Source organism: Saccostrea cucullata, unplaced genomic scaffold (assembly GCF_032062105.1).
Source record: "Saccostrea cucullata isolate Sc308-1 unplaced genomic scaffold, CSIRO_AGI_Scuc_v1 ctg84, whole genome shotgun sequence".
In the NCBI taxonomy this organism is placed as follows: Eukaryota; Metazoa; Mollusca; class Bivalvia; order Ostreida; family Ostreidae; genus Saccostrea; species Saccostrea cuccullata.
In genome coordinates, this window is record NW_026938747.1 from 207,125 (window position 1) to 233,512 (window position 26,388).

The 26,388-nt window shown below is 32.4% G+C and overlaps 1 protein-coding gene across 3 annotated transcripts; it reads left to right on the forward strand.

Annotated features, from left to right (window-relative positions):
• The first annotated feature begins 1,920 nt into the window (after window positions 1–1,920).
• LOC134251181 (5-phosphohydroxy-L-lysine phospho-lyase-like) lies at window positions 1,921–24,633 on the forward strand. 3 transcript variants are annotated; one of them, XM_062733561.1, is made up of 11 exons: window positions 1,921–2,131; window positions 11,039–11,157; window positions 11,951–12,110; window positions 13,369–13,443; window positions 13,785–13,875; window positions 15,178–15,291; window positions 16,679–16,761; window positions 21,412–21,506; window positions 21,934–22,046; window positions 22,271–22,515; window positions 22,797–24,633. In XM_062733561.1, the coding sequence occupies exons 1-11, from the start codon at window positions 2,073–2,075 to the stop codon at window positions 23,101–23,103; spliced, it is 1,461 nt and encodes a 486-aa protein (XP_062589545.1). In that variant the 5' UTR covers window positions 1,921–2,072; the 3' UTR covers window positions 23,104–24,633. The 3 variants fall into 3 exon arrangements, with proteins under 3 accessions (XP_062589545.1, XP_062589543.1, XP_062589546.1); XM_062733559.1 differs by lacking the exon at window positions 16,679–16,761 and adding an exon at window positions 16,293–16,375 and having other exon boundaries at window positions 22,797–24,632; XM_062733562.1 differs by lacking the exons at window positions 1,921–2,131; window positions 16,679–16,761 and adding exons at window positions 7,238–7,366; window positions 16,293–16,375.
• The last annotated feature ends 1,755 nt before the right edge of the window (window positions 24,634–26,388 follow it).

Sequence of the window (26,388 nt, forward strand, 5' to 3'; positions counted from 1 at the left end):
GAAAACGACAGCGTGTACGAAAGACTTAATAATTATTTTAAAGTATCAGTAATTGTAATTATCCACGTTTGTTTTATACTCAAACAGATATTGGAACATGAATCTTTTGCTTAAAACCATCAAAACAAAATTTACCATAAGATGCACTTGATAAAAACGGCGAAGATCGGACAAGAGCAAAGGTATGCAAGAGCACAAAGACAGATTAATATGCAATTTTCTTAAATATTGGTGGTATAGTTGTTCAAATTCGTATTCGGGGAGACAGTTTAATATCTGGAGGAGTCTAGAAAGCAATTTTTTTGCAAGAAAATCAAAAGGTTTATTAGAGGAAGGACCTTGAATCAGGAATCCACTGCATTGAATTTCTTCACGACAGCGTCCAAACCCGCATGTCCTGAAAAGTAAAGGGGTTTTCGGGATAAACAGAAAGTTAATGTTTTTCACATTAACAATATTTGCCAGATCTTTGACCTTTTGACTTGTTTCTATTCCCAAACTTTAATATTTACATCCACTGAATATTTTTTTCTGGATTCAGAATCTTCTGGAAAAGTTCTTTCATTATATAATTAAACATTTTAAATGTAGATCAGAAGTTGGGGACTATGAAAAATATTCAGAAATAGCTTTTTTCTCAATTTTAAAGAAATTTTCAAGATTTTTCGCAATTCATGACGTCATGAAATGGACTATTGAGAAAAAAAAATGCGAACTACTTTTCGTTGATATGTAGTTAATAAGGATAGTTCTTGATTTACATTATTCTACTGACAGAAAAAAATACTGATTTTTTTTTTTAAAAATAGCAACTAAAGACAAGAATGAGTTTAATCCCAGGTATTATTTTATTAAATTTTATCAAAGTTTCAAATGATTAAATATTTATAGGGATTGTTACAGAAAGGTAGAATTTGAAAATCATAGACAGTTTTAAAACTGTTCTTAATATTTCGCATTATTTTACACAAAATTGAGTTTAAAAAAAGTGGAGGCAGGGTAAAGGTTATTTTCAAAAGTAGGTCGTGTTTCAGGGTCAAGGTTAGCTTCATGATTCCAAGAATCGTATATAAAAGTTAAGGTAAAAGATTTTCTTGAGTAGAAGAAACTCAAAGGTCCAAAGGTTAAATTGTTGGTAAATGTGTTCTTGTTCCCTTAGAAAAAGCATGTAACACACATGTCAGGCACGTAGCAACGGGGGGGGGGGGCCTTTTTTTCAAGACATGTTTACTATTGAAAATGTTCATTGAAAGGCTCATTGCCCCTCCCCCGACTTGTTGCAACTGTATTCTGAAATAAGGGTATTGTAGAAATTTGGAGCAAATAATCAGTTTGGTTTTGAAAGAAATTGGTATTGAAAAAGTTGGCCAAATGTGTTAAAGTACGTTAAGAAAGAATACACAATCATGAGAAATAGGAAGCTCTAGCACCAACCATTTAAAGAATATGGGCAACGTTATTCATAAATCTATTGCATAATACATGAATATTTTGCTACCAAAAAATCTTGATTATGAGCTTTATCATAATTTAAACTTTTAAAGGATTTTCGCTCTTTTTTTTTTTCGAAAAATACTACTAACATAAAAGCATAAAAAAGAGTATAAGATTATTGACCATCATATAATAGTGAAAACAGACAACAATCGTAGTCGACAATGTATGGCAGAGTAATCCGAGTCAAAAGATCCCCCCCCCCCCCCCCGGTCTTTGATCCAAGTTTGAGAAAAATGTTTTATAAGTCCTAACATAAAAAAATTGATAATTTGAAATATTTCATTGACATGATCAACGTTTTTGCTTTTAGTTTAGGACGATTTTTTTAAAAATTAGGCTATTTATATTTTTTGTTCAAAATTACAATCGAATGAAATATGAACGATTTATCAATATTAAACCGGTTCCCATTTCATTAGATAAACTGGTTGTCTCAGAGTTCACACGGAATGTAAGTTCACTGACTTCACACTCGCCTAGTGTCAACAACATCGATCGAGACCGTAGATACGATGGCCATACTACCGCTCTGGTCATATGTCTAAATTCTGTCGGATGATAAGGATTAAAACGCAATGCCGGAAAAACCACTGACATACAGGAAAACTTGGCAGATGAGAAAAAACTTTGTCGGGTAAGTAAACTGTTCTGAAGTGTTTCCCCCAGTTTGTCAGTGAAATGAATTAAGCTTGGTATAACTGGTATAACTATGCCTCATAATAAAAGTTCAGGTATAATATGACGTTAAAGTCGGAAGTGACATAGTGTCAGAGTCTGTTTGCTCTTGCTGTCACTTTGACCGACTCTGTCAGTATGCGTCCACTTCCGGTCATTTTTGTTATGAAACGTCTGGCATTAATTCATTCATTAACTTAATAATAAGGGTCCACGGAAATTTAAGGCAGCAAATAATGTTTATGACTCAAATTACTTACAAGTAAGTCAAACAAAAATATTAAGACATCTGATTTCTGCTCAAAAGCTACTCTTGAGCTTAATTTTGTAAATAAAAATCTATCAGATGAGATAGGATGCCATAAACGGTTCTATTCTAATAATGATATATTTTATAAAGATATTCACTGTGGAGTGCCTATAATTTCTGTTTTGCTGCATCAAATGTGGCAAGAATCTTAGTGAGATTCATAGAGAAGAAAAATTTTAGTTCTCTCTTAGAGAGACATCAGACCAAAATTTTTTGTCTGTACTAATAGTAGTGAAACGGTTCACCTTGGTATCGATTCACCGCAGTATTTTTCCTCAATTTGATACACAGTACAAAATCTCTTTTTTCGGTTCGGTTCTTTTTTCAGTACGGATCGTCATTCAGCTGGGTTTTGCATAAGGTATAAACATGCTCCTCTGTATAATTAGTTAAAAACATATTTCTGTAGACTGATAGTTTGTAAAATAATTTTTAACAGTCAGATCAATTAAATTGATTTCTTCAAACCATTTTGCACTCAAATTCTTTGACTAGATTAAGTACAAGAGGCCCATGGGCCACATCGCTCACCTGAGAAGCTTTGACCATTCTGTTCTTTACCAGATTTCCCCCTTGTTATACATAATGCATCCCCACCCTACCCCCCTGATCATAATTTAGACAATTTGAAATCTACACTTCCCCATGATCCTTCCATGGGCACATATGTTTCAGCTTTTTTGGCCCAGTGGTTCCTGAGAAGAAGATTTTCAAAGATTTTTCCTATATATTTCTATGTAAAACTTTGATTCCCTATAATGGCCCTGCCCTTCCCCCGGGGGTCATGATTCCTACTATTTAGAATTTACACTATGCTTCCACATAAGCTTCACTTTTTAAGGCCCAGTGGTTCTTGAGAACAAGATTTTCAAAGATTTTTCCTATATATTCAATATAAAACTTTGATTCCCCATTGTGGCCCCGCCCTTCCCCCGGGGGTCATTATTTGAACAATTTAGAATCTACATTATACCAGGATGCTTCCACATAAGTTTCAGCTTTTCTGGCCCAGTGGTTCTTGAGAAGAAGATTTTCAAAGATTTTTCCTATATATATCTATGTTAAACTTTGATTCCCCATTGTGGCCCCGCCCTTCCCCCGGGGGTCATTATTTGAACAATTTAGAATCTACATTATTCCAGAATGCTTCCACATAAGTTTCAGCTTTTCTGGCCCAGTGGTTCTTGAGAAGAAGATTTTTAAAGATTTTTCCTATATATATCTATGTAAAACTTTGATTCCCCATTGTGGCCCCGCCCTTCCCCCGGGGGTCATGATGTGAACAATTTAGAATCTACACTATACCAGGATGCTTCCCCATAAGTTTCAGCTTTTCTGGCCCAGTGGTTCTTGAGAAGAAGATTTTCAAAGATTTTTCCTATATATTTCTATGTAAAACTTTGATTCCCCATTGTTGCCCCGCCCTTCCCCTGGGGGTCATGATGTAAACAATTTAGAATCTACACTATACCAGGATGCTTCCACATAAGTTTCAGCTTTTCTGGCCCAGTGGTTCTTGAGAAGAAGATTTTCAAAGATTTTTCCTATATATTTCTATGTAAAACTTTGATTTCCCATTGTGGCCCCGCCCTTCCCCCGGGGGTCATGATTTGAACAATTTAGAATCTACACTACCCCAGGATGCTTCCACATAAGTTTCAGCTTTACTGGCCCAGTGGTTCTTGAGAAGAAGATTTTTTAATGACCCAACCCTATTTTTGTCTTTTCTTGAATATCTCCCCTTGCGAGGGGATATGTCCCTTCATTTTAACAATTTAAATTCCCCTTCACCCAAGGATGCTTTGTACCAAGTTTGGTCAAAATTGGCTCAGTGGTTCTTGAGAAGAAGTCGAAAATGTGAAAAGTTTACAGACGGACAGACAGACAGACGGACAGACGGACGGACAGACAGACGGACGGACGGACGACGGACAAAATGTGATCAGAAAAGCTCACTTGAGCCTTCGGCTCAGGTGAGCTAAAAACGAAGCATAAAGCAATGATGAATCTGTTTCCCTCTTTAAAAAAACCCCAAAAAAACCCATTAAAGTGTTAGAATTGAGAGAATTTAAAACTAACTGTAACAACTTGGCAGGTCTTTCACCTGTCACTTGTAATCTTACAGCATGGCATGGCACCAATATAAAGGGAGAGGGGAAGAATGCTGTAGACAGGACCGTGATTCAAATCCCCTAATCAGGTGCTTTAAGTCTACACCAACTGAGCTGCAGTAAAACTCGGTTATAACGAAGTCGCCGGGACCTGTGAAATTACTTCGCTATATCCATAATTCATTATATCTGTATAAGGAATTCGTTAAATTTATATAGCTGGGGATCCAAGGTAACTTCACTATATCCCTGAATTGCAATATCCGTATTCTTACTAAACGAGTTTTACTGTATAATTTAGCTTTAATATGGTGATTGAACCGGTCGGACCACCTCATAATACATACTGCAGTACATCTAAAATATCGCATAAAATAGCAATATAAAATTCGTTGTTGATACCCAAAACAAGAATGAATTAAAACCAAAAATGGTACTCTTAAACCTAAGTCATAAATAAGTGATGCTATGCAACAAAATTATAAAAAAAAATGTTAGCTGTTTAATTTTTCTTAAGTTTTCATTTTATACGATTATTCGGTAAAAGTGACACCAAACAGTTGAGTTGTTTTCAGCCTTGAGTTGTTTCTCTATGATCAGGATGAAATGTCAGATTAGATTAGATTTTGGTGATTATACCCTTCTTTAAGTTGTTCAGTGAGTTGTCTGACACTTGATGGAGTTTAAAGGTGTGAATTTTTTACAAAAAATATTGACTATCTATCAGTAATAGACAAAAAGAAAATTGATACAAAATGGAAAAGTAGGAAATTGATGTAGAGGTGTCAGTTTCTACTTTGCTAAGACTAAAGCTGATATGTAGGTTTAAAAATGGGTGATACATGACATCTGATAATGTGTGAATAATTTTTTATCATGCTGTAGACCAGTCTCAATTTCTCTCTATCACAAGAGACACTGTCATAATGTATAGAATGTCGATATTGTTTTTTTTTTTTTACAGATAATGAAAGTACATGCAATCATATAAACTTATAAAAAAACCTTTCCTCCCTCAAATGTATTTTTTTATTGTCCGAGACATCAACTCAAGGATAATCATGTACACCTGTTAAATTGGTGTCTATGTAGGATTAATAAAAAAAAAGTTATATCTACGTCATTTTGCTGACCATGCAGGCATTCTTAAAAGCTTCAAATTCTGATGGCGTGAATTCAACAATATTATTTTTATTGTTACAAAGGAAAAATTCAATGAACAAAGAAAAGAAAATCAAGATTGAGACTGTCTACCAGAATCATTTTCACACACTTGCATATATTGATAGCTATAAGAAGCGGACATGGTATTCTAGCCAGATAGTTAGCAAGAAGTAAAATTTGATAGGTAAAAGACTATGAACCTCAATTATTGACAGTTTCACAGTATCCTGTCACAAAGGAGGCATAGAAAATTTCTGAATTCTAACTAAGGAAGTTAGCTCAGTTAGCTCAGGTCGGTTCTTAATTTTTTAGGTTCAGTTTGGGTTTTTTGGTTCGGGTTTATAATAGAATAAAAACTCATGATTTAATCAAATTATATTAAACAAAATTTTTTTTTTTTTTAAATCTAAGAAACAGCAATGATTGGCAATCTAATTAAATTAGAAGCGGTAGTGGATTTGAACATCTAATTTTAATTAGATTGAAGAAACAGAAACATAATGACTGGTTTAAATAAGTTTCCTAACTGGAAAAATAATTGAACCAAATGATTCAAATCATATTATTCCCATTTTTAATGGTAATATACTAAAGAACCTATCATTTAATTTTAGACATCATTTTTATGGTAAATCCTACTCTGTTGTACAAATTGGAACCGAACCGGGTACCGGAAAAACAGAACGGAACTCGACCCGAATTAATTGTTCCACAGTTCCGGGTCATTTCAGGTACCCGTGACAGCCCTAAAGGAAGTAAGGTGATAAAAAAAATAAAAAGAGAAGAAAAATTGATAAGATAAAAGAGTTTTATTGATTTTAAGGAGGAATTAAAATGCACTCTAAGGAACTTAAAGCATCTGCAGGAGAAGATCTAAGACAATATTAAAAAAAAAATAGAAACTAAATGTGAAGAAACTAAGAATTAGTCTGTCCATGACAGTAAAATGGTTAAAAAAAATATATCAACATTAAGAACCCAGGAAAATTTACCAACATTAAAATACAAAGAAACCCAATGACATGGACAGGAATTCTAATAGTACTTGTACAATTAACTTACAGTACTTCCAGATGAAAAACAAATGGTTAGGGCAGGACACACGATTGACATATCAAAAGAAGAGTTGTATTCCATAAAAGATGGAGTCAGAGCAGTCATCAAACAAGGATAATTTAGCCAGTACGTCTGAGTCACTCCCTCTTTTTTTCTTCAGTAACTTGTACTGTGAATCCCACACCATGCAATCATTGCAATATTTCACCTGCCACCCAATTGATCATGGCAGATGGTGAAAGCTGGGACAGACTTCAACATGTTGTCCCAATAACGTAGTATGCAAATCATAAGAGCCTAAAACACAAAAATGGGACTCGGTGACCTTGTAAATTATTATGTGTCAGGAAAGGAAAAAAAAAAGACACAACAGTTTACCTGTAGCTGAGCAAAACCTGATTGGAATTGGGATTGTTTTAAAGCAGTTCTCACATTTGTTTGTAGAGCAAAACAACATTAAATTAATTAGGTTTTCCACTTTTGGAAATGCGTAATATCACAGTTGAGTAGAAATGGCACGGCTGCATTCTGAAGATGTTAAAATCGATGTCAGGTATGATGACCATGTTTTCTCTTGTCTTTAAGGCTGTGCATTTATTGTGTATTGAATTTTCTTCATTATTTTGCCCCAAAAATGGCATTTTCAACCGGTGGAATAGTATGTTGTATGTGTATATATAATCTGGGTAATTTCATGTTGTTTGAGGCAGTTGTAGTTTCTCTATTACCAGGATTGTTTGAGTATCAGCTAGTTTTTATCAGTGTGTTTCATGTATGTATAGTAAAAAAAAAAGATGTATTAAGCAGATAAAAAGATAAAGATAAAGATAAAAATAAATTAGGGGTAGATAATCAGCAGATTTTTTTTCTTAAATGTAGTAAAAATGCATTAATGTCAGTAGTATTTTTTTTTGGGGGGGGGGGGGGTTAGTCAAAGGTGAATGAGTGCAGAACAAACAGTATGTGTATCGTGAGTGTTGTAAGATTCTTTTTCATAATCCAAGGATAGATTTAAAAAATAAATTAAGACTTAAAATGATACATTTTTATGCACAGTTGATAGATATGCAGTTGTATTTCTTGTAATGTACAGATGAATGTGTCTTTAAACTCCCTGGAACACATTACGCGTAAGGATTTGTCTGGAAAAAAAGATTACACACCATTAAACAAACAGCAATAAATATTTATAAAAATAAAATAAGAAAATTAGTCATTGGATTGTTGATTTACTTTAGCAAAGTTGATGACAAAATTTCTTAATTGCAAAATTCTTAATTGCATCAGATTAAATGTCAAATGTATATACCTGTCATAATATTGATTATTAGATGTAAATGTTGTTGAAGTTTTCTAATTCTATGGAAACAATAAATAGGTTACTATCGTTATATAAACGTAAAATTCAAATTCGAAATCTGTAAAAACCATGTCATGATTTATACTACGATTATCCAGGTGTTATTTAAAGTTGAAAACTGTTGTTATATGCCAGCTCAGTCCTGCGACTTCTCCTGAGCAGGTGGTATTTTTTGCTGCTAGAACAGTATGTCTTCAATCTATATTCGACAAAGTACATGGTTTGTATGGTATATAAACTGAGATTACTAGTTATGAGTTTTGACACTCACAGTTAAACCGAGATAAAGGAAAATCTAGACAAGCATGCCATATATGGTTGTGTATATAAATTATTGTGAAAAGACAATGGTAATGGTAATAACAAGTTTACCAATGCAATTCTTTTGAAAGCTAGTGTAAATCTCAGAGTTGGATTCCAGGGAGGTGGGTACTCGTGTAATGTGGAGTTGGATACCTTGTGTTATTATTATACCATATAAGTAGAAGTTTTAGCGAGGATTTATTTTTGGCATTATTAGTGAGGGTGCTGAGTTCGCTAAAATTGAGTGTCGCTAAAAAATTATTTTAATTTATTTGTAATATCTTCTTTAATGAGTATTTTAAAATAGTTAAAATTACATCTCGCTAAAAATAGAATACCAATTTTTAGGGATAAATGGCTAAATTTGCATCTCGTTAAAATTTCCACTTATACAGTATACTAAATGGTTAAAAAAATTATTACTGGAAACTTTTCTAATCTAGTGTCAAAGTTACAAACCATATACACTTATGAATTTATATACATGTGCAGTTTAAAATTGTGCTTTGTTCATGATTGTTTTAACATACTTAAAACAATCATCGAGTTTTTGAAGGGATTAAACATGAAAAAAGAAGATATATCCTATTAGTATAACTACTTCCCAAATAAACCTTGATTTTAATTTGAAGAAAATCAAAGCGATAAATCATGACAGTGTGATAGGGGCTAATATGCAACAAATAGTTTACATCATTTTTACATGACACACAAGCATAAAATACTGTAAACCAACCATTATTCACGTCATCTTTTATTCGTGATTCATCGGTTTGTAATCAATCCGCGGCAATCAATTTTGGGGACTGAGGAAACATTCTGTACAATTACTATGCAAAATAATTGGTTCACGGCGATTAATAATCGCATTATAAAGTATATTGCAAAACTCACGAATATTACTCGCATGGAATAAGAAACATAATTCGTTATATCTTCATTGTTTAATTTAATATATTTCAAAGTCAAGGGAAATAAAAATCACTTCACTTTGAGCATCAGTTCATTGTAAGCATGCTTGCTATAAGCCTGAACTCTTGAAGTTGAAAGAATGATGACCAAGCAGAAAAATGAGAATTACTGTGTATCAGGGGCTGTAATATATCACTGTCAGCAATTGCATAAAACAGGAAAATTCAGTTATCTGTATGCAAAAAAAAAAAAAAAAAAAAGGTGCAGGTGGATAACAAACATCTAGAATAATTACAATGTTTTTGACATATGAATAGGATTTTGTTCATCATAATTATGTAAGTGTCAAAAGTGCAACATGATTTTCTGCACTTTTAAATTACAAACACGTCAAGGAATAACATGATAGTCACCTTATATTACACACACTGAGAGAAGAGAAGAAAAATCAGGAAAAAAAAAACATAACCTGAATCTTATGTTTTACAGTAGACTAAGAGTTTTTTACTATTCTTTGATTGAAAGATGTTGAATTTATTGAAGTACAGTTTGTACATGTATAACACAGTAAAAAAAAAAAACCTAGCTGTAACTTATTTCCTGGAAGATGGTATTGATATTCTAAAGAGAACTAGCTGGTAAATAAAAAATCCTGTTGCAAGGATATAATGTAGCTTTTAAAATTGATTCCACTGCCTGAGTAAATTGAATTTAAAAATACTGAATTCCATTTGTCTGTTGCAATGGAGGGTTTTTATCTGTTAAGGGACTTTGTATTGGGAAAACTCATGTCTTAATTTGTGACTTGAATTATTACTTTTGTTCAAAAAGAACAAATTAGTAAAATAGTAATCTAGATTTTGAAAGATCAATATATATATGTAATATTAATTTACTTAAATTATAAAAAAGTTTATACTCAGATTTGGTAACATGCTCTATGATTACCTGGATAGTTATTTTTATACCCCCCGCTTGAAAAGCAGGAGGGTATATAGTAATCGGTATGTCCACCCGTCCGTCTGTTACGCTTTGGGGTACCCAGCTCTTATCTGCAACTCCTCTCATACCACGTCATGAAATTTGATAAAACTTTCACAGAATCTTTATTACATACCTCCTTTTTTACTTTTTGATCCGACACATATTTTGGATTTTCCACAACAAAACATGGACACTCTCATTATGTCATTATATTCATATTGGAGGTGGGGGTATCATTTAGTGAGCTCATTGCTCACAGTATCTTTATTTGAATTGTAAAAAAAAAAAGGTTTATATATGTCATAAATGTGTGTATGAGATAAATAAATTTGAACAGTAGTGTTACAGATCAATACATAAAAGGATTCTCCATTCTTCTGATTGATTTTGATTAAAAAATGTATGCCTTGTGCCTTCAAAGTAGCAAAATTTTACCAGGTTTATCTACACCGTTCTAATGAATATATATCCTTTTAAAAATTTTCAAATTTCCGTCATAACTGTACACATATTTAGACAGATAAAAAAAATACTTGGCATCAACTGTATTTTTACTTCTTACCAGGTAGTCGAAGGTTTGTCAAAGTTTAAAGGGTGTCTTTGTAGGCATTTGTATTGATCAACATCAGATTTCAAATGTAATATGGTATATTTTTCCTTTACTAGGCGAGCATGCAAGCTACATTTTGAAGTATCTCCCTTGAAGATTGTTCGAGCATCAAAGCAATATTTATATGACGACAATGGCTGTGAATACTTAGACTGTATAAGCAATGTATCTCATGGTGAGTATATAAATTATAATGGCTAAATCTTAAAATGGATGTACTGAATTTGTTAAAATTCTTAAGCAATGCAAATTTTGATTTGTTGGTGCTCTTATTGAATGATCAAACCAACTCTAAAAATATGTTTGCTTGCCCAATCCTGACTTGGAATGAAAAATTTGGGTTAATAGATATTAGGGATGTGCGATTTTATCGGTATACTGGTATATCGCGATTTTTTGTTGCGTGATACGTATTGTGATACAGAGACCTAAATACCGGTCTTTTGATACATATTATAAAGTCCAGAAATTATTCATTTATTTGTTCAATCTTTCAAATTACAATTACAGAAAGTGTAAAAAAAAAAATGTTGTAAAAAGTGAAAAGAACGACATCTTACCTTCGAAACATAATTGATTTTATATACATAATTATAAATTTCAAGAAAGTAAAATTTTGTTTTTCTAGCATATTCTTTAGAAAAATAATGACTTTTCATATAAAATCATTGAAAAAACTGCTTTTAAAAATTTCATGATATTATCGTGATATTGTGGGAAAAAATCGTGATATATCGCGATACGAAATTTTTGGCGATACCCATCCCTAATAGATATACAGGAATTTTTTACTCCAGAAAATTTCTACATCAGTGCAAATTTTTCAAAATGTAATTTCTGGAATTCATTAAAAATTATTTTTTTCTGGAGGTTAAAAAAAGGGTTCTGAAGCGGATCATTTTTAGCCAGACAGTTGGGAGAATGTGACCACACAATCTTAACCCTATGTCCTCTCTGTCTTGTTTCAGTTGGTCACTGTCATCCCCATGTCGTCCACGCGGGACAGGAACAGATGGGGAAGCTGGTCACCAGCGCGGGATTCCTGGATGACAAAATGGTGGAATACGCCAAGCGAATCATCGAGACCCTCCCGGATCAGCTCTGTGTTTGCTTCTTCCTGAACTCAGGGTAAAATAACAAAGACTACGCATTTGATTTAGTGTGTATCATAAAACCTACTTTAGTTGAATAGATAGTCCCTCATAACTGGACGGGTTAACAATTAGTCCTAGTGTCCTCAAGCCTAACCAGTTAATGCATCTCAGGTAGAGAGAGGAATTTACTGCATGGCCTCTTATTCTGTTAGCATCTCTCAAATTAGATCTAAAATAGGTCTTGTTTGGTAGACTTTGTTTTCAAAATTAATTTCGTTCACTTATTGAATTAATTTGAAATATCTTTATTTAGATATCAACTCAAATGACCAAGGTTTGGTTTTACTGTCTAAGAAAAAACATAATAATTTATTTTAGTGGCTTGTTGTTTATTAGGCTGTATCATTATTTGAATTTCATATTTCAGCCTGTAATTCATAACTTTATAGTAGGAGATGCACATCAACCATTTAGAATGGAAAAAAAAACACTAATAATTTTATCAAAATTTAATTGACTTTATTTTCTTATATGCACTTTCATCTGTGATAATTAAACAGTTTTTGACATATATCGGGTATGAAGATCATGTGCCGTAGCAATTTAACAGTTTATTTTTATGAATACAATAAAGTGAGTGAATGATAGACTGCTGGTCAACAGTTAAAGTTTAAAGATTGTTTAGATGTAGATAACATTTTTCTTGGGAATAACTATTGTGTAACTGGTAACTGTGAACTTTTCAACCAGAAATGAGCTTGAATACTGATGCAGTCTGTGACCTAGCTGATATTTAAGATGTGACAAAAATAACAAGTACATCTAAATGATTGCACTAGTATTTTCTCAAGTTTAAATCCTAGACATTAACCACTGCAATTTGCAGATAAAATATATGTCCTCTTTACTGTAAATCTCTGTCACTTTTAAATGGGTCTCTAAAGACCTTGTGTGTTAAGGTTGGAATCTAGGCTAGGATTAAGTCCTGCAGGAAGGAGTGCTTTTAGTTTAAATATCAGTGTAAGACAAGATATACAATACCTTAAACTGTTTATTGTTGCAGACAAAATTTTTTTTTTTTTAGTCAGAGACATCTTTTTCACATGTAATACTTCAGCATGATGCTATACTGTTATCTAATAATACATGAATGTCACATTTATTGCTTCAGAATCCATCATGCATACCAAACATGCACTTTCAAACACACAGTGTCTACTCATCCAGTCTTTTATGATGGAAAAAAAGAACATGGATTTCTATGTCACTCATATTTGAATTTTTATTTCCAGATCTGAAGCCAATGACCTTGCCCTTCGGCTAGCCAGGTCTTATACAAAGAATGAAGATTTCATTGTACTTGATCAGTAAGCAAAGTTAAACACTATGGCATTCTGAAGCTAGATTAATTAAAGACATTGAATGTATACACTTTTATCAAAAAGAGTTGTGTAATTAAAAGCAATTATTTTCATGTAATTGACACTGTTAAGAATTATATTTCAAATTGTAAAACAGTTTTAAAAATCAGAGGAACAGACAGTTATCTTGTGTGCTTCTTTAATTTGCAAAAAAAAAAAAAGGTACAACATCTCTCAAGACTCTGATCATTACATAAAGACAATGAAATGTGTCAATTGATTTATGAGAAACCAATAATGTTCATTTTCTGTGACTGATTAATTAAATATTGCATGTCATATTTTAGTGCTTACCATGGTAACATAGGAAGTCTGTTAGACCTAAGTCCGTCTAAGTGGAAAAAGGTCGGCCAAACTAAGAAAGAATGGGTCCATGTGGTGAGTACAGATAAGTCAAGGACTGTGTGGATTCGTAATCAGGCAATCCAAGCAGTAAAGTCAATACATGTAATGAAGTTTTATAACTGTTTTTCTTCTAGCTAATTGACTTTCAGGAAAACAGATATTTTTAATGCCTTGTCGAGAACTTTTATGGAACATGTAGTGATTTGTCATGTCTTTCCTTCCGTCACACTTTCCACTTACTGGTAAATGTTTGTTATGTTAAATACTCTGTTAACTTGATTGCTACCTATCTGTAACGTTAAAAGGGGGGCTACCTGGTTGATAATGTAGGGGGCAACCAGGTAATGTAGGGGGCATAAAAGACTGATTTTCTCCCAGGGAAAATCCTACTATAGGGTAGAATTGGAGGAATCCATTCCTACAGTACTTTTCATTAACACTGGTACTTGAGTTTTGAAGTAATAACATGGCTACTGCTCATGCTTTAAGGTATATTGTATCTCAGTTGAGGTCAACATAATTAAACTACTGTAAACCAACTTTTAATCGCATGCGAGAAATTTTCGCTACTGCGAATATTCTCGCCGCGAACCGGTTGTAAAAGTGTATATGTCTATTAACAACAGATACAAAAAGGCTTGATCGCAAAAATTAATCGTCGCCAACTAGCTTCTCCCTGGTAAATGGCGAAATAATGTCCTCGCGAATAAAAGTTGGTTTACAGTATATTTTCATATTTTAAATAAAAATCACCTGGAAATGTGGATTGTCCTGATATGTAAGTTGTATCGACATTCTGTATGTGGATTTTCCTGATATCTAAGTTGTACCGACATTCTGTAGGTGGATTTTCCTGATATGTAAGTTGTACTGACATTCTGTAGGTGGATTGTCCTGACTTGTAAGTTGTACTGACATTCTGTAGGTGGATTGTCCTGATATGTAAGTTGTACTGACATTCTTTAGGTGGATTGTCCTGATATGTAAGTTGTACCGACATTCTGTAGGTGGATTGTCCTGACATGTAAGTTGTACTGACATTCTGTAGGTGGATTGTCCTGACATGTAAGTTGTACCGACATTCTGTAGGTGGATTGTCCTGACATGTAAGTTGTACCGACATTCTGTAGGTGGATTGTCCTGACATGTAAGTTGTACTGACATTCTGTAGGTGGATTGTCCTGATATGTAAGTTGTACTGACATTCTGTAGGTGGATTGTCCTGATATGTAAGTTGTACTGACATTCTGTAGGTGGATTGTCCTGACTTGTAAGTTGTACTGACATTCTGTAGGTGGATTGTCCTGATATGTAAGTTGTATCGACATTTTATAGGTGGATTGTCCTGATATGTATAGAGGGAAACATAAAGATGATGCCAATCCAAGCTTGAAGTATGCACAGCAAGTTCACACAGCCATCAAAAAAGCCAAAGAGAAGGGCAGAAATGTAAGTTTATGATATGGAATGTGTTTTTATATTTGTACATGTAGTATGTAATGGCATATGCAGCTAATTGCTTTAAATTCTGTCTGTTGATAATGTAAAAAAAAATTCCAAGAAGCAGTAAATTATATATTTCTTAAAATCTTATTAGAGACAAATTTAAAATTTGATTCATATTTCAGCCAATGTAAATGTTCTTAATCACAGTGCCTACTTTTGTCATATATGTAACAAAAAATGTTGCAAGCAGCAAAATATATGTTAGAAGTTGTGTTGTGTATATTTTGTATACAGTTACAGAAACAAGATTTCATAAGTACATGTAATAATTATTATAACTGAAAATAATCTTCAAGTGCATCATATTACAGTGGACCTTCAGATATCCGGACACCAGATATCCGGATGCTTCAGTATCCGGACGATTTTTCATTAGAACGGAAATTTTAAACATTATTTTGTCTTATTTAACTGATAATTCAGATATCCGGATGCTTCACATATCCGGACAAATTGACTAGGAACCAAAGCGTCCGGATAAATGAGGCTCCACTGTACTCAAGTCAACATCTAGAAAAAAAAAATACATGTTCTTTAGCATAAAGTCTGCTTCTGAGAATAAAATTTTGGTTCAAATTGCTACAACTTACCTTTTTCCGTATCATACTCTGTATGAACCCGAGTGGCAAAAGTCTCAGGATTGTTATTATTGTCTCAGGCTGATCATGATATTCAGGGAGATATGTAATAATGTATGCATTACCATTAACCAACTCTTATTTGAGTGAGAGAAATATCTGCAAGTAAGACTTCTGATACCGCATCAAGCATATTCCTTTTGGAATGCTACCATTGGACAAAGGCAAGATCAGATAGATTTTTGTATGAATCTGTTGGGGATTGGTTACACTTCTGGATGGGTGCCTGTTAGGGGCACCTATAATCCCAGCCAATAGACTTTATTGTGTAGTGTACATGATGCAGTAACTGTGATGTGTTTTCAGGTAGCAGCCTTTATGTCTGAGCCTTTGATGACAAGTGGAGGGGTGATTATGTATCCAAACAAATACTTGAAATTGGTTTACAGGTATGCAGTTTAGGGTGTAGCTAATGCATGTACCCATGTGTAGCAAGTCCTAGTAAGCACTTCTTATCCATTCCTATGATTTCTAGACCAGTCAAAATGTTATTCCCACAATTTAAAACAAAAAACATTCATTGCATTTAAATTTCAAAGTTAAAAGTTTTGGAATGCCTCCTGAAATAGCATTTCTGTTTGATGTGGATTTGAAATCTTTGGAATGGATAAATAAGTTGAGGTCACAGGGGCAGAGGTGGATATGGAGCAGTGAAGGTAACGCGGTCCTAACTGTTCTGGTTATGATTACAGATTGCAGGCTTTCTCAGTGAACCGTTGATGAGTATATGTGGGGTGATAAACCCACCGAGGAACTACTTAAAGTTGGTGTACAGGTCAGTCTGTAGATTGTGATGTACCCTAACTACTTATAGTTGTACACATCTCTTCACAAATCAATTGGCTTCCCTCAAAGTCTTTACAAAAAAACACTCATTTCATGGAATTAAGTGCACTGTAGGACATGTAAAAAACATTGAATTGCAGTTTTTATGATGTTTTATAGCTGAAGCGGTTACCTACATGTGTATACATGTAGTGACATATGTATAAGTCATATACCCTACAAAAAATTAGACTTCTTGACCAGTAAACTGTAAATGTATTATGTTTAGCATGTATGATATTTAGCAGAAATTGATTTTTGAACAAGAAAGTGTAGATTAAAGTTAAAGTACCGGTAAATCACTTTTTTTTCATGAAATATTTTTTTGCATAATTAAGCAAGTCTATTTTCTCCCTCCCGAAATTTTCTTTTGCATTTTTAAGTAATATTAAGGTTTATTTATCGCAATATTAGTTGTTGAAGATTTTTTGCTTATAAATAACAAAAAGCTTTCTCACATAAATAACATGTAGCAAAAGTACATGTATACAGTGATCTACAATACTAAGTGGATATAATTATATACATGTATATACATGTTAATACAAGACATTTTGCGACATACATGTTCAATGAAAGATGCTAAATAGAATACATTAGTCTGCCAAATGTAATACATATACTTGTACATTATTCTTGATATTGTAAAGGTTTGATTAAATTTCATATATGGAGAGGAAGTTGATTTCAAGAATGATGGTTATTCTGCGTCATTGTATTCCTTCAAAAATATTTACATTAAAGAGCATTAAATATTTATTAAGTATATTCAGTCTGATTAATTTAAATAGATTGTCCTCCTGTTGTGATATTCCTTTATGGTGTAAAGATTGGCTGTTATTTGTATGGCTTTTTGGTTTTGAAGTAGCTGTATATAGGGCCTATGATATTGTCAGCAGTATTGACTTAGTCCATTTTACTGACATACATGTACTAATGTTCCAAAACCAACATACTAAGTAACACGTTCTACAAGTATTACTGAAATGTGTACTTATTTTCACTGGATTTATATTCAGAAATTCTTGATACAATCACCAAAAAAATATTTCTCACAAAAAAAAAAACTGATAAAACAAATTCAAGATCTTGTTTAATAGTTTCTTGCTATGAATGACTATTGACTACACTAAAGTAAGTACATGTACAAAGTTCAACCTATTTACTTGCCCATTTCTTGTATAATGTTTCTATGCATACAGATGTATACATGTGTATATGTGTCATTTACAGAATATATAATGTCTACCCTGCTAGTCAGCTGCAAGAGGAATTTTCCCACTGTGTGTATGTGTGTTTGTTGTTTAGAACTTTTTGAGATATGTGTACATGTATATATAATTATATAGATTTTGGATTGCAATTGCATGATTTGGACAGAAGTTGTGTGGATGCTTCAAGTATTCATGTTTAAATTGCCATGATTCACATGATTATTATAATGATTTGTGGTAACACTGGATGTAAGGGCATATTATCAATATTGACCGCATACTTTATTACTTGTGGTAGTTTGATTTCTGTATGTGTACTATATTGTCAGGATTAACATTTAAGCACCTTCATTAATGCTAGCTATATTTACATCTACTGAATATTTTCTCCTTTATTTCTTAAGAAAACCTTTTTAAACCTACTTTAAATGATTATTTATAATGATATTAATATGAACAATAAAATGTGTCGTTTGGTTATTAGTATGGGAATTAATGTCCCAGCTATTGCTGAAGAAAATTTCAATTACACACTGTACTTGATAACGCAGGTTACATATTTTTTCTGCAACAGGTGCAGCATTAATATCTGTACTAACAACCAAAGAAAGCATTTCATTGTTTAAACATTAATAACAAACAAACAAATAAGATAAATATTTAGTATAAATGAAGCACTAGTTTATCACTGTAATAACTTCTCTATGACCAAAGATATAAATAAACGAGATTGAGAATTGCCTTTAGGTCTATTGTATAATGGTCTTGTGGAGCAGCCTTTCTCCTCTTAAAATCATTCCTCCTGGAAGATTGCATGGCTATACATGTAAATGTATATCAAAATATAGTTTAAAACTTTACCAATTATATACTTGTGTAATTAATATAAATATTAAAAACTTTACCATTCATACATCTGTATGATTATTATTTATATTAAAAACTTTCTTAGTCACACACCTGTTAAATTAATGTAAAATTAATAATTTTTAGAATAATGCTGGGATTGTCATTTTTTAAAATCACGTATTTCAACAGAATATTGCAATCTCTTTCATATAACATGTTCCTGCCATTAATTAAAGTCAAATATGAGTACATTTAGTTCAATGCAAAAGAAATTTTCTTCTGTTATTTTTTCCTGGTAAAGATGTACACATTAGCCTTCTTTTCAATTGTCCATTGGGTTTTTTTTTTTTGCTCGATCACCTACGGTATTTCATAGATCCATAGGCTTATGTACACTTTTTAAAAAAAAAATTGTCTGATTTGGATACTCTCTCTGAACTGATGTTCTTTAGTTTACTATATTCCTCTTTGTGCCTTGAGCACATAATGCTCCTTGGCTAACTATATTCCCCTTTGTGCCTTGAGCACATAATGCTCCTTGGCTTACTATATTCCTCTTTGTGCCTTGAGCACATAATGCTCCTTGGCTAACTATATTCCTCTTTGTGCCTTGAAAACATGAGGCTCCTTGGCTTATTATAGTCCTTTTTGTGCCTTGAGCACGTAAGGCTCCTTGGCTTACTATAGACCTTATTATGCCTTGAGCACATAAGGCTCTTTGGCTTAAGTGCAACATTTTGGCATGTGTAACCTGGTCAGTAAAAGTATTCAGACTAAACTTGTACATGTTATTAATATGTTGAATCTTTGGGTGCCTAGTCTGACACAATTTATGATGCTGTGTTTGACATGTAGGTATATTAATGCTCCAATGATTCTTGTTCATTTAGCATCAAGAACTATCCGTAGTGCATCACAGTATTCAAACTGAACACAACTGAGCATCAGCAGATGTTTTTGCAGGTGCATGCACAGAATGCTGCATATGATCTTAAGTTATGCTGATTCTATTTAAGAACTGCATTAGATCTGTTTTGAAGCTTGTCATAAGAGTCATAAAAATTACATATCTGCATTCTTAGGGCTGGGCAATAATATCGATATTTCAATATATTGCAATACAATGACAAAAAATATCGTATCGCAATACGATTTTGTAATATCGATATATTGGCAATATTTTTAGATTAAGGAATTTTGTCATTAAATATAAAAATGGACTTATGAAAGTGTGTTATTAAGCTAAACAGTAAGTCAGAAGTTGTTTTATGGGAACATTTCAGAGCATAACTTAAATGAAATCAACAAGATATTTTTTTTCGTGTTGGTTACTTATCATAGTTATGTACATTCTGCATGTTAATTAAGTAAATATAGTAAGAAAATGCCATTTTTATTACATTGAAAATATTGCAATACATATCGCAATACAGTTAAAAATATCGCAATATATCGCAATACGAAATCTCGGGCCAATACCCAGCCCTATGCATTCTACATAAAAATTTAACCTAAATGAATTTCTGCTTCCAAAATATAGTAGAATGGATCACTGATCTAATTTTGTGCTACTCAGGCTAAGACCAGTGTTTAGGGATGATTTAGTGTTACCACAGATGATGCTTAATCATACCTTGTAAAAGAAAAAATTGTTTTTCTAATTCATAAATGCTACATCAAAGCTTCATTTTAGGATTCTATGACTGCAATTTGAATTCAACTAAAGAGGGAAGTTGGGAATCTTAGTCTTACATTTAAGTATTTATAGAATGTTGGAGAAATATACATGCATCAATCTGCAAAAAATGTAGTTTTCCAAGAAAAATATTCAAATATGTATGGAAATTTGAAAATTCCCCATAATTTTTAGCATTTATAATAGAGAATCAGATAATGGGAATCTTTCTAAAGACATAAAAAGAGTATGATTTGTTTAGTTGTAGTATTTCTATGTATCAGATTGTCAGGGTAAAAAAGAATTTTCAGTAGACCGTATTGTTTAAATGATTGTCACCATCACAGTCTTACAGAGTTATCTGACCGTAAACCAACTTTGATTTTTATGAGATGAATATCTATTAGCTAAGTAATTGTTGCACATTCCACCATTAGTCTGATTAGAAGTGTTTGTTGGAATGCCCTTAAAGTTAAACATGATAAATGAACAAATCTAATATATCTGCAAGACAATTTCAGATGTAAATTTAATATTATGAAAATGTAGGATTCACATATAAAAAAGATTTTTTTGTGATATGAGTCGTCTGTTTATCAGCTCACCTCAACAAAGTCGGGGGAACTTGTGCTATACCCTCAGCTTTGGTTGAGGGTACATTTGTTGAGGTGAGCTATGTAACCATTAAATTTTTAAAATTTTATTTCTACCATTAAACATTAAATTTCAAAAGTATAAGTACACATTACTTAAACATTGTTTATATAATGTTGGTTACCTATCTTTTTATTCCATATATTGTATGAAATATTAAGTAAAGTATAAAGACTTATTTGTATAAAGACTTATTTGACCTTTTCAGTTTTGTGAGGAGCAGTGGGGGTATTTGTATCGCTGATGAAATCCAGGTTGGATTGGGAAGATGTGGAGAATCCTTCTGGTCATTCCAGATGCATGGTAGTACAATTTATACATAGCATTGGTTGTTATTTTATAAATCAACTGAACATTCTTGTAATAAATTTTGTTACAAGATTACATGTAAGAACATGGTCCTTGTTGAGTGTTGTAATTTATCAGTGATACTAATTCAGTATTGCTGGTTCCTAAATTTTTTCTAAGAGGTGGTAAAAAGTTTTTTAAAAAGCTTTATCACACTGTAGATCACTAAATTTTCGCGATACCTTATTTTCGCGAGATAGTCGTTGCCTCTTTATGAGCGAGAAAAAATTTTCATGAATTGTGGTGATTGCTTTATATAACCCATAGGAATACTAATATACACGAGAATCATATTTTCGCGAGCACCTTGTCTCGCATAATTACACGAAAATAAAGAAATTTTTCAATTTTTACAGTTTGGGGATTTTTTTTCCTTTATTAGATGTAGTGCCTGACATTTTAACAGTTGGTAAACCACTAGGAAATGGTCACCCAATGGCAATGGTGGTGACAACAAAGGAAATCGCAGATAGCATTGGGGAATTCAACAGCACAGTATGTACAATATAAAAGTACCATGAAAATGATAATTTTTTTTTTATGTTGTTTGTGGAAAATAGTTTGTTTCATAATTTTTTTTTTCACCATATACTTTGAGAAAGACTTAACAATAAGTTTATTTAAAATTTTAAAAGATAAATGAACTGTCAACATAAGTGCAGTTTAACACATTACAAGTCAGGAAAATGGCTGACAATATTTTCTGATATAATGTATAGTTTGGAGGAAACCCCGTGGCCTGTGCAGTAGGAATGGCTGTGTTAGATGTGATACACAATGAGAAACTGATGTCTAGTGCCAGGAATGTGGGGAAGTGTCTGATGGATGGGATGAGGGCCATTGCCCCGAACCACCCAATGTTAGGGGACATACGGGGTACAGGAATGGTGATAGGGATTGAGATCGTGACGGACAAAGAGAGCAAGAAGCCATCCAAAGAAGGCGCAGAGATACTCGCCTACAAGTAAATCTAATGTTCTGTACATTATCAGGAGTTAAAAAATGATTACGATAAAACATTTATAGATTTTGAACATTGAAATATTTCGTAGAAAAAATTTTTATGAATAACTTTTTCCCATTGAAAGTTGCTATTCTAAGACTACCTCCAAGGTCCTTGGGTCTTTTTATTTATGCATAAATATAGTGCTGTAGTGAATAAGAAGGATATTGATTTTAATGAAGGCATTACTGTTAAAGACATGCAGTCTGGATATATATTTGATCCATTGGTATTTGTTTTAGGTTGAAGGAGCAGAAGATCATCATTGCCAATGAAGGCCCGGATAAGAATGTTATGACATTACTTCCTCCAATGTGCTTTACTTGTGATAACGCCAGACGAGTGGTTCAGGCCTTCGACCTGGCACTAGCCGATATAGAGAAGGGGGCAGGTAATAAACCGCTGGCCCAGTCAGAGGACACCAAAATGAACGTCCCTCTGAACATTCTATCGGGGCTGGGGAGCTCCACGGGGCTGGGGATCCTGGATGACCCAGAAAATGATGGGGAATCGGACTCAAAAAGACCTCGCTATGACGAGATGGACTGATGAAGGGTAAGCTGGAGTGATGAAATCTCAAAGGAGACAGCTTTACTGGTAATCCAAAGTGGGCTTTGTAGTTTCTACAACGAAATGAAGAAAGGGAAGTCTTACAGAATAACGCTACTCTTGCTATCTGTTAATTTTAGTTTACAGGTTCTTACTTGGAGAGTGAGGTATTCTTGTTTTTAAAATATAAAATCTTTTCATTTGAGTGAACTTTATTTTCATCTAAATATGTTTTGTTTAGTTATATTCTAATTTATTTGAATATCTTGCTTGTGCAATATTTTTAAAAACAAAATATATGCTGTAGATTTTTGAAATATTTTATATATCCAGGCATATTTTCTACAAAGTACCCTTTTTTCCTTGTCTGACACAGTGTATATAAGAAATCCTATCAGTTCCGATTTTTTCTCAGTCAATTTAATTTTCTGTTTAAAATGTATGTGTTAGATATATTGTAACATTGTATATGATTTAAGCTGTTTCTCTGTATTTTCATTTTACGGAATGCAGAAAGCAATTCGGAAAAAAAAGAGGAGCTGATTGCAATGAATATTACAGTTAGTTAAAGCTTTAATTATAATAACATATAATGTACTGACTATTGTACTATATTTTATGGCAAAAAAGCATGAAAGGCAGCTGAAAGAGAACATATATAGAGGTGATTGACAAACTTTGTATCATTGTAACTTTGTATACTGGTATCTGTGACTCTGTGTCCTTTTACAAAACAGCTCTGTTTTAAGTTGCTGTTTTGTTTTTTTATTGAAATTAGGGCTGTTACTCACTACAGAGTTAGCCATTCTTAGAAGGTGAACTCGCGTAACAAACTTAAGATGTCATCATGTAAGCATGTCCATGTAATGTAAGCAAGGTCAAAGGTAAAACTTCTACATTGGATTGTATACATATTTTAGGTTACCTTAATTCACAGTTGATCTGATTTCTTTTACCTACTATGGACCACCCTTTTTTCCCACTGTAAACTTCAAGCCAGTTGTTATCAATTAGCTACTACATGTAGTATTAATTACATGTATTGTACAGTGTTTTTACATTTAAACCTGCCTAGAATTTTATTTTTGTTCACTTCCCAAAATCTCCGTTGAATGTCCTTGTTAAGTCCCTTACTAGGTCTATTTTTCATGGAGTCTCATAATTTAACTATCGTACAACTCTTTAATGACAGGGCATTATCTGAAAGATAATTGTAAGTTAAATATAATAGTGGTTTAATAACTGGACTACACAGTATTCAGTAAGCAATACATTTGTGTGGATACTTATTTTAATATAATATTATTTTAAGCAATTGTAAATAAACTGTTTAATTTATATATTATGTATCATCGCTCAATTTTCCAACACTGAATATTGCATTGTGTACAGTCTTGTTGAATTAAGTTTTGTTATATATACTGGTTTGTTATCAATTAATGTTCCATAGCTTTACAAATTTTATTTTATTTATTTGCATTTAATTATGCAGCACATTTTTGGTTAAATTTAAGATACATAATAAAATTTTGGTAAACAATTAGTTTTATCTACTTAAAATCTTTTTTTTTTTTTTTTTTTTTTTTAGAAATTCTTGCTTTTTCATTTTTAAAATCATTTGATAATCATTTTACTTTGCAATGGAACATTTTTGTTGCCCTGTATAACTGCTATAGGGCAATATGGCCTTTCTCTGATTCTGACCCACTTTATAAAATAATCAAATGTTTCAGGGTTGTGATCTCTGTATAAAAATGATATAAACTGAAGATTATTGGCAAGACATTCACATGATATTGACCATTGTGTTCTATGCTAAATGTATAAAATGTTATTGATGTAATAAAATTATTATAAAAGAAAATTTGGGATTTCAGTTATCAACAATCAGCTCAACTTCCAGCAAATATTCAATGGTGCTTATAATTGTCATATCTGAGTTGTAAAAATTGTTACCAAATCTGACCATTTTATTTTCACATACGCAGAATGGACAAAGTTTTCTTGCTCAGTTTATCTCACAAAATGATGTGTTAATTTGGAAGTCAAACATATGACTATTTCTTTTTCACATTGGAGCAAATATTTATGTCCTGTAGAAACTATTATTTTTGCTGTATATAAATTTCTGACTTTGGCCTTTGACCTGAAGACCTCAAATCAAATGGAATCATCTTTAAATCATAGGGGGTTGTGCTATATTTCATTGCAAATGCTCAAAGTAAAGTTTACCAGAAAACCATTTTATGCAATACTGGGTATTTGATTTTCTGACCTTGACCTAGAATACAATAATCAATAGGGACTTTATAAGGTCATATCTATTTAATATTAAACATTCATTGGATCATTTTATTTTGAATTGAACATATTTTATTAAAATTAAAGCCAAAAGGTTGTCGTTGTTGTTGTCGTCAAAACTTTTCAATTTTAGTCTTCTCCTTATACAAAATTTTATAATATTGCCAAAATAAAGAACAATTATTTTCGGTAACAATTAGTAGTGTCAAAGACAGTAAACTCTTAATACCAGAACACAATACTATATATACAAGAAATTAAGATTTTTCATGAGAAGGGTGGACCACACTCAAGTTTTAAAAATATATGAATAACTTTAAAAATTTCTACATTTTGTTGATCAGGAAAATGAAACTCATGTGGAACACCCCATAACATCAAATGGACATCTATAATGTACAAATTGTTGAATGATAATAAATTATTCATTAGAGAATATATAGGAAAAATCTGTTAAAAATATTTTCTACAAACAAAAAACAAATGATAGGAATCCTCTATTTGTCCACATGAACAATTCGGACTGTCAATTAGATTACAGCGAATATATAGGAAAAATCTTTAAAAATTTAAAATACAATTATGTCGTTAACCTTGTGTGAATGATATTCCAAAATCTCTTACCAAAAGAAAAATATTTTGGAATATATACAAAAATCTTGACAAAACTTTTTAAAACTTTTAATAGGAAGTTGCCTCGTGTTATGTTAATTTTGATTGCATTCCACTTTCTAACAGTGTCTGGAATAAAGGTTCTAATCTGCATTTTACAAGGAATATATTGGAAAAATCTTTAAAAATCTTCTTCTCCAGAAGTATTGTGAAATGTTGCCGTCTAATATCAGGTACTATATTTTGAATATAAGTAGGTACTAAATTGTTGTATATTTTGTACATTGATATATAGAAACCTTTTAAAATCTTTTTTCTATTTTCAAAGCTATGATTAGGATATTTATATCCAATTTCCAGGATAAAGTGAAT

Bases quoted from the DNA above. Each gene is read 5' to 3' on its own strand.
- LOC134251181 (XM_062733561.1), top strand. From the start codon at position 2,073: ATGCCGGAAAAACCACTGACATACAGGAAAACTTGGCAGATGAGAAAA. The intron at 11,158-11,950 runs GTGAGTATATAA...GTCTTGTTTCAG, and splicing joins TATAAGCAATGTATCTCATG to TTGGTCACTGTCATCCCCAT. The intron at 22,516-22,796 runs GTAAATCTAATG...TATTTGTTTTAG, and splicing joins GCAGAGATACTCGCCTACAA to GTTGAAGGAGCAGAAGATCA.